The 13,472-nt window shown below is 34.9% G+C and overlaps 1 protein-coding gene across 4 annotated transcripts in view; it reads left to right on the forward strand.

The window, feature by feature from the left end:
- SGCZ (sarcoglycan zeta) overlaps nucleotides 1-13,472 on the forward strand; it is a 1,098,717-nt gene that overhangs the window by 1,074,090 nt on the left and 11,155 nt on the right. For all 4 annotated transcript variants that reach the window (XM_045455204.1, XM_045455211.1, XM_045455230.1 and 1 more), the window contains exon 7: nucleotides 8,837-8,960. In XM_045455204.1, the coding sequence (XP_045311160.1) occupies nucleotides 8,837-8,960 (124 nt within the window). The remainder of the gene's footprint in view (nucleotides 1-8,836; nucleotides 8,961-13,472) is intronic.

The raw sequence follows: 13,472 nt of genomic DNA on the forward strand, positions 1-13,472 counted from the left end.
AAGTTTTAAAAAGGAATTACTTATTAGTTTAAAAAAATAAAGTAAATAAAAATCTGATAAATGTTGCACATACTTTTCTCCCCAGAATAGTTTAACATAATGTTTTAAGTTTCAAGAGACTCTCTTTGGATTCTTGTTGAGATTTTACTACATATGTTTATTACTTTTTTAATATTGGATTTATGATAGGGAAGTAGATACGAGTTTACTTTTATCCAAGAATATATCAGATTCTTGAATTTTCAGGTAAATAATATCAGATGTGCTTTCTAGATATCCCTCTCCCAGAAATAGCTGTGAAATACACACATTGAGTGTTATAGCATTCATATTAATATGGTCATTTAGCAATTAAATTATATATAGTTTAGAAGCATCCCTTTTGTAATTAGTATTTTTTTTTCATTCTTAAATTTTATTTAAATCCAAGTTAGCTAACATATCATTATTATTCTTTACAGAGTTTTAATACAGTCAATGACAATCAAACACTACCTTCAGTTAAAGTTTTCCTATTTGGATCTGCATAGGTGATGTTTTATAAACTTTAACCAAAAACAAACAAAATGGATATTCCTATAAGATCTGAGACCACACCTTCTTTCCCAACACCTTATGAAAATTCTCAAACATATTCAATATTGAAAGCATCTTGCAGTGATCACCTATATACTCCCAGCTAGATGCCTCCATTATCATTCTCCTATAGGTCTTTAATCACATATGTACACATTCCACTAGCCATCTGCCAGTAGATCTTATTTTTATGCATTTGAACATAAATTGTACATATCTGTACACTTTACCTGATCACTTTGGCCTGCATATCATTATCTAGTTTTCAATATTGCTTAAAGTTTTTTTTTATTGTAAAATAATTATACAATGACATTCACAAATAATTAAGTGCACGTTTCCTGAGTTTTGACAAATGCATTTACCTGTGTAACCCAAATTCCTGTCAAGAAATAAAACATCATCATCACCCAAGAGAGTTCTCTTATGCTCCTTCCCAGAAATCACCACCACTACCCACAAGAAGCTACTTTTCTCTCACCCTTTTCACTCTGGATTAGATTAGATTGATTTAGTACTAAATATAAAATACAATACAATATGTACTCTTCTTTGCAAGATTTCTTTCACTCCTCATGATATTTTTGAGATCCATCCCTGTTGTCGACTGTATCAATGGTTCCTTCTGCCTTTTTACTGATTAGTATTCTTTTATATGAACATATAATATTTTATGTATGTGTTTTCCTAATTGATAGACACTTGGGATATAGCTGGCATGTATTAAGCTTTATATGAAAATGCCAGAGCTTTCCAAAGTGATTATATCATTTTCTGCTAAAAATGAATGAGAATTTCAGCAGCTGCCCATCTTCCCCAGTATTCAGTAGTGTTAGCATTCTTACTCATTTGAACCATTCTGGTAGGTGTTTAGTGTTATTTCGTGTTTTTAATTTGCCATTACTTGATGAGTAATGATATTAATGACTTTTGCTTGTGCATATGGAACGACCATATATTGTTTAGTGAAGTATCCATTTATTTATAAACTTTTGTCCGTTTATTTTAATTATGTTTTTTGTATTTTTCTTTCATTTTTAATTTTTTTAATGTTTGTTAATTTTTAGAGAGAGAGACAGAGACAGAGCAGGAGTGGGGAGGGGCAGAGAGACAGGGAGACACAGAATCCGAAGAAGGCTCCAGGCTCCGAGCTGTCTGCACAGAGCCCAATGCCAGGCTGGAACCCAGGAACCGTGAGGTCAAGATCAGAGCTGAAGTCAGATGCTCAACCAACTGAACCGCCAAGGCGCTCAATGTTTTGTGTATTTGTATTTTATATTTCTGTATTTTATCTTTGAGCTGGAGGATTATTTATATATCCTGGCACCAGTCCTTTATAACATCTGTAACATCTGTATTTTGTGGATATTGTCTCCCAATCTATGGGTATATTCATTTTACTGATGGATTTTGAAAGGCAGCTTTTCACCTTGAAGACATCTAATTTATATTCTTTTAAATATTTACTAGCTATTCCTTTTTGTGGCCTAAGAAAACTTTTCCTACTCCAAGTCACAAAGATATTTTCCTTTAAAAACCTTATGTTTTAGCTTTTACTTTTGATAAGAGTGGGTGGTATAGATTGAGATTCATTTTGTCCTTACAGAGATCAGTTATTTGAGCAGCATTTGTTGAAAAGACTTTGCTTTTTCTCACTGGATCACTTTACTGCCTTTGTCAAAATCAGACGACCCTACATGTTAAAATTTATTTCTAGTGTCTCAGCATTGTCTTCATTATTAGAGTTTTGCAATAAGGTTTTAAGTTCAACATCGTTCTTTTTCCAGATGGTTTTGGGTATTCTGTGATCTTTGCATTAGCTACATAATCCTAGGCAAATGACTCAACCACACTAAGATTCAACTGCTTCCTAAGTAAAATATGGATAGAGTACGCATTTCTCAGAATTTCTGGGATGATTAAGAGATAATCCATGCAAAGCTTTAAGTATAGAATGAGTTCCCAGTATTAGATGATTATAATTATATGGCTAATTCACTAATAAAGAAGGGTAAATTTAATGATGGTTGTCAATGGCTACAATATTTTATTTTTAATGTATTCTATGATTTTATTTATCAGGTAACTGAGCCCCATAGAGATTAACTGTATTTAAAATTTGAGTAGAATTCTGTAGAACCTATGAGTTTCTTATTCAAAGTCCTACATTTAATTCTTTCATTAGGTCGACATATCTCGAGCACTGTAATTTTCAGTGAGTACAAACCTCAATTTTCCAGACTACTTTTTAGAAATAACTTTCATTACTTCAGTATACAGCAGAACTTTCAATACAGGGAATTATTTTCTATGATTCTACAATTTATAATATAGCTTTTAGAAGCATCCAGCTTCTAGTAATGACTTGGGAAAATACTATTACAATTTTATTAGTGTTAATAAAATATTACTAATAAAAGGCAATGAAATCATCAAGCCATTTTGATAAGCTGGCATGGCTAGTAATAGGTGAAGCCTACTTTTATATTTAAAAAAAATTTGTATCTAAATCTATTTATTCTCTAGAGTTCTTTGGATAGGTAATGTTATAATCATAAGCCTATCTAATTTCAAAGACTTTTCAAAGTGCCTGATTGTGCTTAAACGCAAAGATTTATTCCCGGAATTCATGGAGTTTAACATGTGGAGTTTAGATGGAGGTTTACAGCAAATTTGCATACCATTTGTGGCCAAAATATTCTTTTCCTATTAGCATAGCTAGATCTTGAGACAATGTACATTGGTATGGAGGTAATATATGTGCATATATGTAAGTGTAACTGTACATGTAATTGACAGTGGATGATTCAGATATATGTATCTGTAAATGTTCACAATGATTTATGCTATCCACAATAGTGTCAGTTTTTAGGACTCCATATATGTTATGATTTTTTGCCCACAGAAAATTAGTTTATTATGCTAGATAGGCAAGCTTGTAAAAAATAGTTTGCAAGCTTACTTTAATTTTCATATTCATAAGAACTACTGTACTGCCACTCGTGAAAAGAGAATTATTAAATCCTCCAAATGATCTAATAGTTTCGTTACATACTCTTTTTTTCTTTTAATTTTTTTTTTCAACGTTTATTTATTTTTGGGACAGAGAGAGACAGAGCATGAACGGGGGAGGGGCAGAGAGAGAGGGAGACACAGAATCGGAAACAGGCTCCAGGCTCTGAGCCATCAGCCCAGAGCCTGACGCGGGGCTCGAACTCACGGACCGCGAGATCGTGACCTGGCTGAAGTCGGACGTTCAACCGACTGTGCCACCCAGGCGCCCCTCGTTACATACTCTTTAACTGAGCACTCTCTATGAGTAATTTAAGTCCTAGTGTATATTACTCATCTGCATTGGCTATTATTTAAACCAGACAGTATTATTAATAATAAAAATTTATATTATTTCTTTTTTTGGACTTTTAAATTTTCTTTTAATTCCAGTTAGTTAACGCACTAACTGGAATTATATTAGTGTTATATTAGTTTCAGGTGTATAATAGTGATTCAACAGTTCGATACACCACCCTGGGCTCATCATGACAAGTGAAGTCCTTAATCCCATCACCTATTTAACCTATCTCCAGCTCCCCTGCCTTCTGGTAACTATAAGTTTGTTTTCTATAATTAAGAGTCTGTTTATTGATTTCTCTCTCTCTTTTCTCCCTTTACTCATTTGTTTTGTTTCTTAAATTCCATACATGAGTGAAATCATGTGGTGTTTGTCTTTCTCTGACTTATTTCACTCAGCATAATACACTCTGGCTCCATCCATGTCATTGCAATGGCAAGACATTTCATTCTTGTTTATGGCTAAATAATATTCCATTATATGCACATGTATATGTATATAATGGGAAGTTTCCATCATTTGCCTGTTGTAAATAAGGCTGATACAAGCAGAGGGGTGCATGTATCCCTTTGACTTAGTATTTTTCGATTCTTTGGGTAAATACCCAGGAGTGTAATTACTGGATAGGGTAGTTGTATTTTTAAATTTTGAGGAAACTCCATACTGTTTTCCACAGTGGCTGCACCAGTTTGCGTTCCCACCAACAGTGCAAGACTGTTCCTTTTTCTCCACATCCTTGCCAACACCTGTTGTTTTCTTGTGATGTTGATTTTAGCCACTTGACAGGTGTGAGGTAATAGCCCATTGATTTGCATTTCCCTGATGATAAGTGATGATGAATATCTATTCATGTGTCTGTTGGCCATCTGGATGTCTTTTTTGGAGAAATGTGTGTTCATGTCTTCTGCTCATTTTTAATTGGATTATTTTTTTTTCAGGTGTTGAATTTTGTTTTTTAAATATATTTTGGATACTAATCCTGTATCAAATATGTCATTTGCAAGTATCTTCTCCCATTTTGTAAGTTGCCTTTTAGTTTTGTTGATTGTTTCCTTCTCTGTGCAGAAATTTTTATTTTGATGAAGTCCCAATAATTTATTTTTGCTTTTATTTTTTGGCCTCAGGGAACATAGCTAGAAAAAAAGTTGCTATAGCCAATGCCAAAAAGGTTATTGCCTGCATTCTTTTCTAGTATATTTATAGTTTTAGGTCTCACATTTAGATCTTTAACCCATTTTGAATTTATTTTTGTGTATGGTGTAAGAAAGTGGTCCAGTTTCATTTTTTGGCATGTTGCTGTTCAGTTTTCCCAACACCATTTGTTGAAGAGACAGTCTTTTTCCCATTGTATAGTCTTTCCTGCCTTGTCAAAGATTAATTGACCATATGGTTGTGGAAATAAAATTTGTATTATATCTTAATGATTACCACACTTAGTCTTATCAAGATTAACAAAACATACAGTTGAAGCCTGTTTAATTCAAAGTCTTCTTCACTTCATAACTTGAAGGATTTAGCGGTACTGTAAAATTGCTACCACCTTTTGAATGTTTTTTATGTATTTATTGAGTTTATATCAAGAAATGAAAATATTCTTGTAAAACTTTATTTACATGTTTTGTCTCCATTGCACTGTTATTAGAAACTCAGCCCCAGTCTGTTCAGTTCTCTTCTTTTTCCTTGGGGTTGTATAAGGATACAAGGAGCTTACACCATGTCAAAGATTTGGGGGCAATGTTTGGTCATTGGTAGCTTCATGACCCAAAGTAGCATTTGCCAAGAGTTTCTCATTCTTCTCTTCACTTAGTATTCCTCCACCACAGGTCACTGCCCCTCTGTCCTTTGAGAATCTTTGGTCTCTTGTCCTCAGTCGTCTTAGTCCTGAGATATCCCTACTTTCCTCAGAGCTCTAGCATCTGAAGAATAAAGGCCTTACAATGTAGAACTTGGCCTCAAGTAGAGGAACACAGAGAACAATTTGAAATCAATTCTGTTGATTTCCCATCCAAATCTTCTTTACCCCATGAATCAAGAAAACAGTTCTTCAACAGGTAGAAATACACAGCAAGCTCTCACTGACTTTTGTTTTCTTTTGATGTGTTTGTTCATGGGCTGAATCATTTTCAACATACTAAATAGCTAGGTTTTTCTCCAACTCAAAGTGTCCGTAAGATTAGGAAACTCAAAAGGTCTTTATCAGCTTCTCTGATCCATCTTCCACTGTTTGTGGCAAAAGATACTGTTTAGTGAGTTGGCAGAACTCTAAGGAGATGTGACAGGGAAGGAAATGGCATCAATGTCTCAAAATACTACCCTACCCCATCTTTCTCTCCATTAATTCTCCTCCTAAGACATTTCTTATTGTCCTGTGAGAACTTTATAACTTTCAATTTAGAGATGTTGAAACTGGGTCTGGTTACTGCTGGTTAGTTTTCCCAAACCCATCTCTCAGTCTTCACCACCTCTTTGAATAGAGATGCTCTAAGTGTTAGCAAAGCACTCTGCTTAATGGCTACGCTGGCAATGGATACCTGAGGTCTAAAATGAAAATGAATATAATGAAAAATTTTATTAAATAATTAATAAAGATGAGAATGGAAAGGCTCCAAAGCCCAGAAAGACATAATACATTTTAATGTTCTAGTCCCAAATGTAAACATGATGGAAATATGACACAAAAACATGTATACATTTAATATGGATGTCATAGATATCATACTATCAAATATATGAACAAGAACCTCAGCCCCTTATCCTTGGAAACAAACTAAACCACATCAATTATTTGATAAAGTAAGTGTGCTTTTCCTTCCACTTATAAGTTCACTGAGTTGTGTTTTCTTGAAAGTCAGAGTCATAATTTTAGAATATTAATATGAATATTATGCATATTAACTCATTTTAATTAAGTGCCTATCTGACTTCTATTTGAATGGTTCATCAATCCAAACATATATAATTACATTTAATGTTGCGTATAATTAACCGATGAAAATAGTAGTGGTCACAGATATACTACTCAAGATGGTCTATATTTGGGGGTTTATTAGGGGAAATCAATGATAAAATACACATTTTAACAGAAATGTAGATTGAATGTGCAAAGTATGAGTATTATGAGTGAAAAAATTATGGATGATTATTTTATTTTCAGGTTTTCAAATGCTCTGTAAAAATATGTGACTTTTGTTTTTCAAATAAATACATCTATTAATATATATAACAATATAACAATGTTTCAAATAGAAGATAAGTAGATAGGGTTTTATATATATATATATATGTGTAACATATAGGGATATATATATATATTCATATATACACATACATATATATGTAACATATAGGGATATATATATATATGTGTGTGTGTGTGTATATATATATATACACATATACATATATATGTGTGTATATATATATATATATATATATATATATATATATATATATATCACCTAACCCCTCCAGGGGTTTTATAAATATGCCCAAGAGGCCCATAGAGATGAAAGTTTCAGAGTTGCTTAGGTGAGTGAAAAACATTGAAAATGTTAAATCACTTCTTCTAAATTTCTAAATGCTGGCTCTACTCCTTCAATATCACTTTCAAGTCTAAGTACTCGAAAGTACTTCACTACTGAAAGAGAGCTTATCTTCAGAGATCTAACTATTTGATGTGGTTCTCCCTGCAAAACAGCTTTGGATCTGTTGCCTCAAAGGAAACCAGTTGCTTTGGATGATGGTGAATGTGAACCTGAGGGGACTCTTGTCCTAAAGTTGTGTGGTCAAGGGGAACACACAGAGTTGCTCCCCCATAAACAGAATGTTTATCCGTATCAGGGGCCCTTTATCTTATCACACTAGCACTTTTTACCACTGTATTGTAGCTTCCATGTTCTGCCTTCTTTTGCTCTTGCCTCTAGTTTTATATTTGGAGATAATTTGAAACTGCCTCCCAACTATCTTTCTTTTCAGGCACAACAAGCTAAAACAGTTGGTTTTGGGGCCACCTGGGTGTCTCGGTTGAGTGTGAACTGTTGATTTCAGCTCAGATCATGATCCCGGGGTTGTGGGATTGAGCCCTGTGTCGGGCTCCGTACTAAGCATTGAGCCTGCTTGAGATTCTCTCTCTCCTTCTGCCCCTTTCCCCGGCTTGCACACTCTCTCTCTTCTTCTCTCTCTCTCTCAAACAAATAAATATATAAATAAACATTGGGGTTTTCTTCCCTCAAAATGTATGCAATCTTTATTCATATTTAATTAAATGAGAGGTGGGTCACCGCTCATTTACTTGTTCTCTGTCAGGATAATGTCATTCATTCTGTGAACATTTTCCTGGGCCAGTAGAGGTCAGTGGATGTAGGAAATGTCTCATTTCTTCATTTTAATTAATTTCTAAACGTGTAATGAGTACTTTGAAACTTTTCAGGCTTACCGAATTTTGACTGTGGAATTCTTGAAAGTTCACAATATTAACAATTTTCATTAAAGCTCTCTCGTCTTTGTGAGACTCTTGATAGCTACATGCTAAGTTGGTAGAAATTTATTAAAATTCCATCATTAATTTTGAAAATATATAAAAGATTTAAACAAGTAAACTTATCACGACCTACTTTTCATGTGCGTTGTGAAAGGAAACAGCGTAAGAAACTGTTATTAAATCATTAAACAAATGAGAGTAAATAATTGATGTGAACAAATGAAGTTTCATAAAGAACCAAAAAATAGATGAGGCAATAAAAAAGGATTCTAAAACTCGTTTTGCCTTTTGTTTTTTTTTGAAATGGCAAAGATTTTTATTTATGCCTACCTGTTTGTTTGTTTTAGTCACTAATGTTATCTTTTAGTCCATCATAATTGTTTTTTTTTTTTTTTTTACTATGAAGGAGTCTTTTGTTTTACCCTTAGGCTTGAATCACCCACCAGGTCCTTGATCATGGAGGCTCCTCGAGGGGTCCAGGTCAGCGCCGCTGCGGGAGACTTCAAGGCCACCTGCAGGAAGGAGCTCCATCTGCAATCTACAGAGGGGGAGGTGAGTTCCCAGGGGGCACAGAGGCCCGTGACTGCTCCTCAAATTAGATGCATATTCCTCCAGGTGACACACGATGAACTGCTTCGTAAAACAGCTTAAATTATGAAAATATAGTACTTCTTGAATATGAAATTTGGTAAACCTTCTGTTATTTTCTTAAAACAAAGCCCCACTTATTTTCTAGGGAACGACTTCCATTCATGAGTCAATTATAAGTGGGGCATCTAACTTCATGTAGTTTCAGAATTGACAGATAAACATAATTTCAAGATCATATCAAGAATAAAGGCAGGCTTTTCTTTTTCTTTTTTTTTTTTTTTTTTTTCCCTCTTTTGGTCTTCCAGAAAGTTCTTCCAGGAATTACTTGGGATGTTTATTTCTGTAGAAATGATTCCTATGTGTCTTCTAAAAGAAAAATGAAACAAGTTATTTTACTACTTAGCCAGATTGTCATTCCCTAGATAAGGAGGTAGATACATGGCAATATTTTTCTCCCATGTTACTTTATTTCCTCCAAGAATCTCCTTTAAATCTGTTCTCATTCCATTAAAGATCACTCACTTCCTCCCCTCACCGAAGTGATGAAGAACCCTTCATCTTCCTTCTGCCAGCTTTCACTGGAGTGCCAGAGGCACACGTTCATTTCATGTACCTTATTTGCTATATACACTGTGATTATTGTATCAGCAGAATTACATTTTTGTCACTTCTGGAAATTCCTCAGCATTCGGTCTTCAGGTATTACCACTCCCCATTACCGCTCCATGGCTCTTTTCTGGAACTCTGAAGAAATACTGTGTTTCCATTCCCTTACCCTCCACATCTCTTAGCCTCTCCTTCCTAGTTTCTATTCCTCTGTCTCCCTGTGCCTCACTCTGCTTATTCTTTCAGCAATACATGCTCAGGTTTCTTTTCAGTATCTAATTTCTTATTTAATCCCTCCACTGAGCTTTTAATTTTAATAATCATGCTGTTCCCTTTTAGGGTTCTCAGTTGTTATTTTTTCAAATCTGCCTGGACATTTTGGTAGCTGCTGTTTTGTTTGCTTGCTTTTAATTCTATTTTAATTATTTCAAATCCTTACACACAGAACCTATTGTGTATATTTTTACTACGACTCTCAAAGGCCTTGAAAGTCTAAATCAGTTCTTTTTACTGTTTCTACCAATTAAGTCCCAAAGTATTTTCTTCCTTCTTGTGTTAGTTTTATTATAAAGATCAAGTTGAGAAGAAAAAGAATGGAAGAATAATTTGAGAAAGATGCTCTAAAGCATTTTATACGTCTTCAGATGTAAAGATGAAGGCACAAATGAATAGAATCAAAGGAGGATGTTCCTTTGGTTAAGCCATTATCTCAGTTGTTGATTCACGATAAATTTTCCTTATAAATGTTGTTACTTTTCTATAAACAAACTTACTGGCAGGACCATATTAGCATCTTAGCAGATATTACAACTTAAATGATCTAGAAATAGGCTTCCTAATATCTTAAGAGTATATCCATATTACCTTTCAAGATTTCTTTCTACTACAGTTACAGAATACAATACTTTGTCTACCACAACAAGATAGAAATCTTTCTTAAATATCTTGCATCCTTTTTGAAGAGTTGCTTTTATCATGATAATTATTGCATTCAAATTATTCATAATGAATCACACCATAATAAATATTGGTTGTTATTAATCTCTGTTCTGTTCCTATTTACTCAGCACTTTACTTATGTTCTTTAATTCAGTGTATCAGCAGAATGAATCCTTGGATTCAATTACAGGTTAGCATTTAATTGTGAATTGAATATTAGGCTATAAATAAATCATAGCCAGAGATTTTCAGCCGTTGTCATTTTTTATATTAATAATATAAAGACACAAGAAAGCACAGCACTTTATAGTAGAATAAAATTATATCTAATTTTCCTAGGAAAAAGTGTGAAGTTATCTAAAACTTTCTCTTTGTTTCACTAACTATGCACAGAAAGGCGGATTGATCATTTACTAAACAAAAGAGATAGATATAAAGTCCCTCCCTTAGACTGTTTTTGAAGTCGTTAAGATCAAGACAAACATGGCATTGAGGTAACAAAGTAACAGACAAAATGCTTAAGAATGAAATTGCACACAAAATTCTGCACTGATGAAGATTTAGGCGTTTCAGACATAATATTGCAAGGAATTTCAAATTTACTTCCGAGGACGATCTGAATCATAATATAGGGGGAACTTTGACAGTATTAAAACAGCGCAAGCCAAAACAAAACAAAAAAAAAGCACATTCAATGCAATAATACAACATATTACAAGGTGACTGGGGAAGGAGAAAAAATTATTTTGCAAATTTAGATTTTCTATAACACTAATAGGCCTGATTTCAATGGGTAAGAAAGGGATAAATGAGTTCTTGGTGCAGAAAAGACAGTGGATGGTGATATAAAACCTCAGGCACGTGATCCTGAGTACCACGGAGAGTTTTAGAACAAATGGATTATATGGTTTATATGGGCAATATAGAATAGAAATATCAATTTTAGAATATGGAGGGTGAACAGTATCACAGTAACTGCCTTCGCAGAAAAGAGATATGAGCAAGCCTGTTACTGGACTCGAGTCCTTGGACCCAGCAAGGATAGAAATGAGGCTGGACTCCAAATGTAAAAGCACAGGTAAGGCTTTATTGGGGCTAATGCTCGAGAGCCAGGGAAGCGGCACAAAGGAAGGAATCCTCAGGCTGACTCCCTGAGGAGAGGTCAGGGAGAATATTTTGAAGAAACTTAGGTGGGAGAAGGGGTGCCATGTAAGCATCTAGAGGCGGGGGTTTATTAGCACCTGTGCACTTAAAGATCATGCTTCTTCATGCATCGCATGTTTAATTGACATGTTAAATCTCCGCCCCTGGGTATGATTTTTAGTATTATAATGAGGGGGAACGTCAGTGTAAGTTCAGCACTGGGGTCCATGATGGTGCAGACTGGTTTGCAGACTGGACTGGGTTTGCTCCTCAACTGGTACTTTGCTCTGGAGAAGTGGTAACAGCCAGTAGGGAGTTCCATGAGAAACGTGATCTCAGTCAGCAGGCAGCAAGGAGTTTTTCAGATACACAGGGGCTTGTTCCCAAGGTCCCTGAGGGATTTCATCCTCCTTATTCTGAAGGAGAAAGGATAAAAGGTCTCATTTTCTGAAACTGCTTCCTGTTGCATGAGGCCATTGTCCCTGTCCTAACCTGGATGGGTAAAAATCTCTCATGGACTGTTCTACTGACTTACAGGATTTGAATCTTCCTATACGGGTACAGGGTGGAATCCTTGTACTACCATTAGCTTGACTTGGAATTGTTGGACCCTGGAGGACACAGATTTTACTAACAGGTCAAACAGACACCAAAAATAAGTAGCAGGAGAATAGCCACCAACAGTCTCAGGAGAGGTAAATATAAACAAACAACAAACAAACAAACACCCAGAAACAAAAGAGAGACTGGGGAGGGCATTTTTGATTGTTGACCAGATATAGTTAAGATCTGTCCCTAAATTGTGCCGATGCAGGCAGGATGCCTGCTCATAAACCCTTTATGTATTTACTTCAATTTTTCCTGTGTTAATTACATAGGCACAATAGGTTTTGTTAATAACGGCATAGACTCCACCTTGTTCAACCAGCAATTAGGTAATTAATAAGAGGCATTTCTGTGACAATAAAAGAAAAACACAAGTTGATGGTTGGAGCAGATTATAAACCCAGTTTCTGAATCCTGACTACTCCGGTGAGAAGATTTCTGGATGTCAAGCTCGAAGCACCGTCAGATGGAGTGGGCACAGACAGCAACAATCTGATGCATTTTTTCTGGTTTGTAGTTCGCATTCTCTGGTGATCTTTTTGAGGGGCCCAGAGAGCAACAGGCATGAAAAGGGTCTACACAGGAGCTACCGTGGCCATTTCTCTGAGATGTACCTCAAGTTGTCTAGCTTTAGTGTGCAAGGCTTCAGGAAAAGGAACAGTTTTACTTCTTAGTGATTCCAAGACAAGAAAATGCAAGAAGATCAGAAGCCATAGTTTGAAGAGGCATAGCCAGATGTTTGAGGAAACCAGAAGAATTCGGGATCCAGACCAGTCTTCTAGGCAAACAATAAACACTTTAAAGATAATTGATCAGAACTAGAATCTAACATCCACAAAAGGTGCGTTATTGAAACATACTTTGCCCTCTAAAATCATCCTCCTATTCATCAAACATAACCAAACTAAAACCAATTTGTTTGTAAAAACAAGTCTAGTTTTAACAAACTTGGTCTAATTATTTGTGTAAGTACAACAAGAATAGTGATTGACCACATAAGTTCTCTTAAATCTACTTTGCTGGAACTTTTGTAAGGAATTTTACTTTTTACTTTTTATTTTACTTATTTATTTTTATTTTTTAAAGTTTTTTTAAGTTTTTATTTTTAATTTATTTTTGAGAGAGAGGGAGAGCAAGTGGGCAAGGGGTAGAGACAGAGGGGGAGAGAGAATCCCAAGC

Source organism: Leopardus geoffroyi, chromosome B1 (assembly GCF_018350155.1).
Source record: "Leopardus geoffroyi isolate Oge1 chromosome B1, O.geoffroyi_Oge1_pat1.0, whole genome shotgun sequence".
NCBI lineage: Eukaryota > Metazoa > Chordata > Mammalia > Carnivora > Felidae > Leopardus > Leopardus geoffroyi.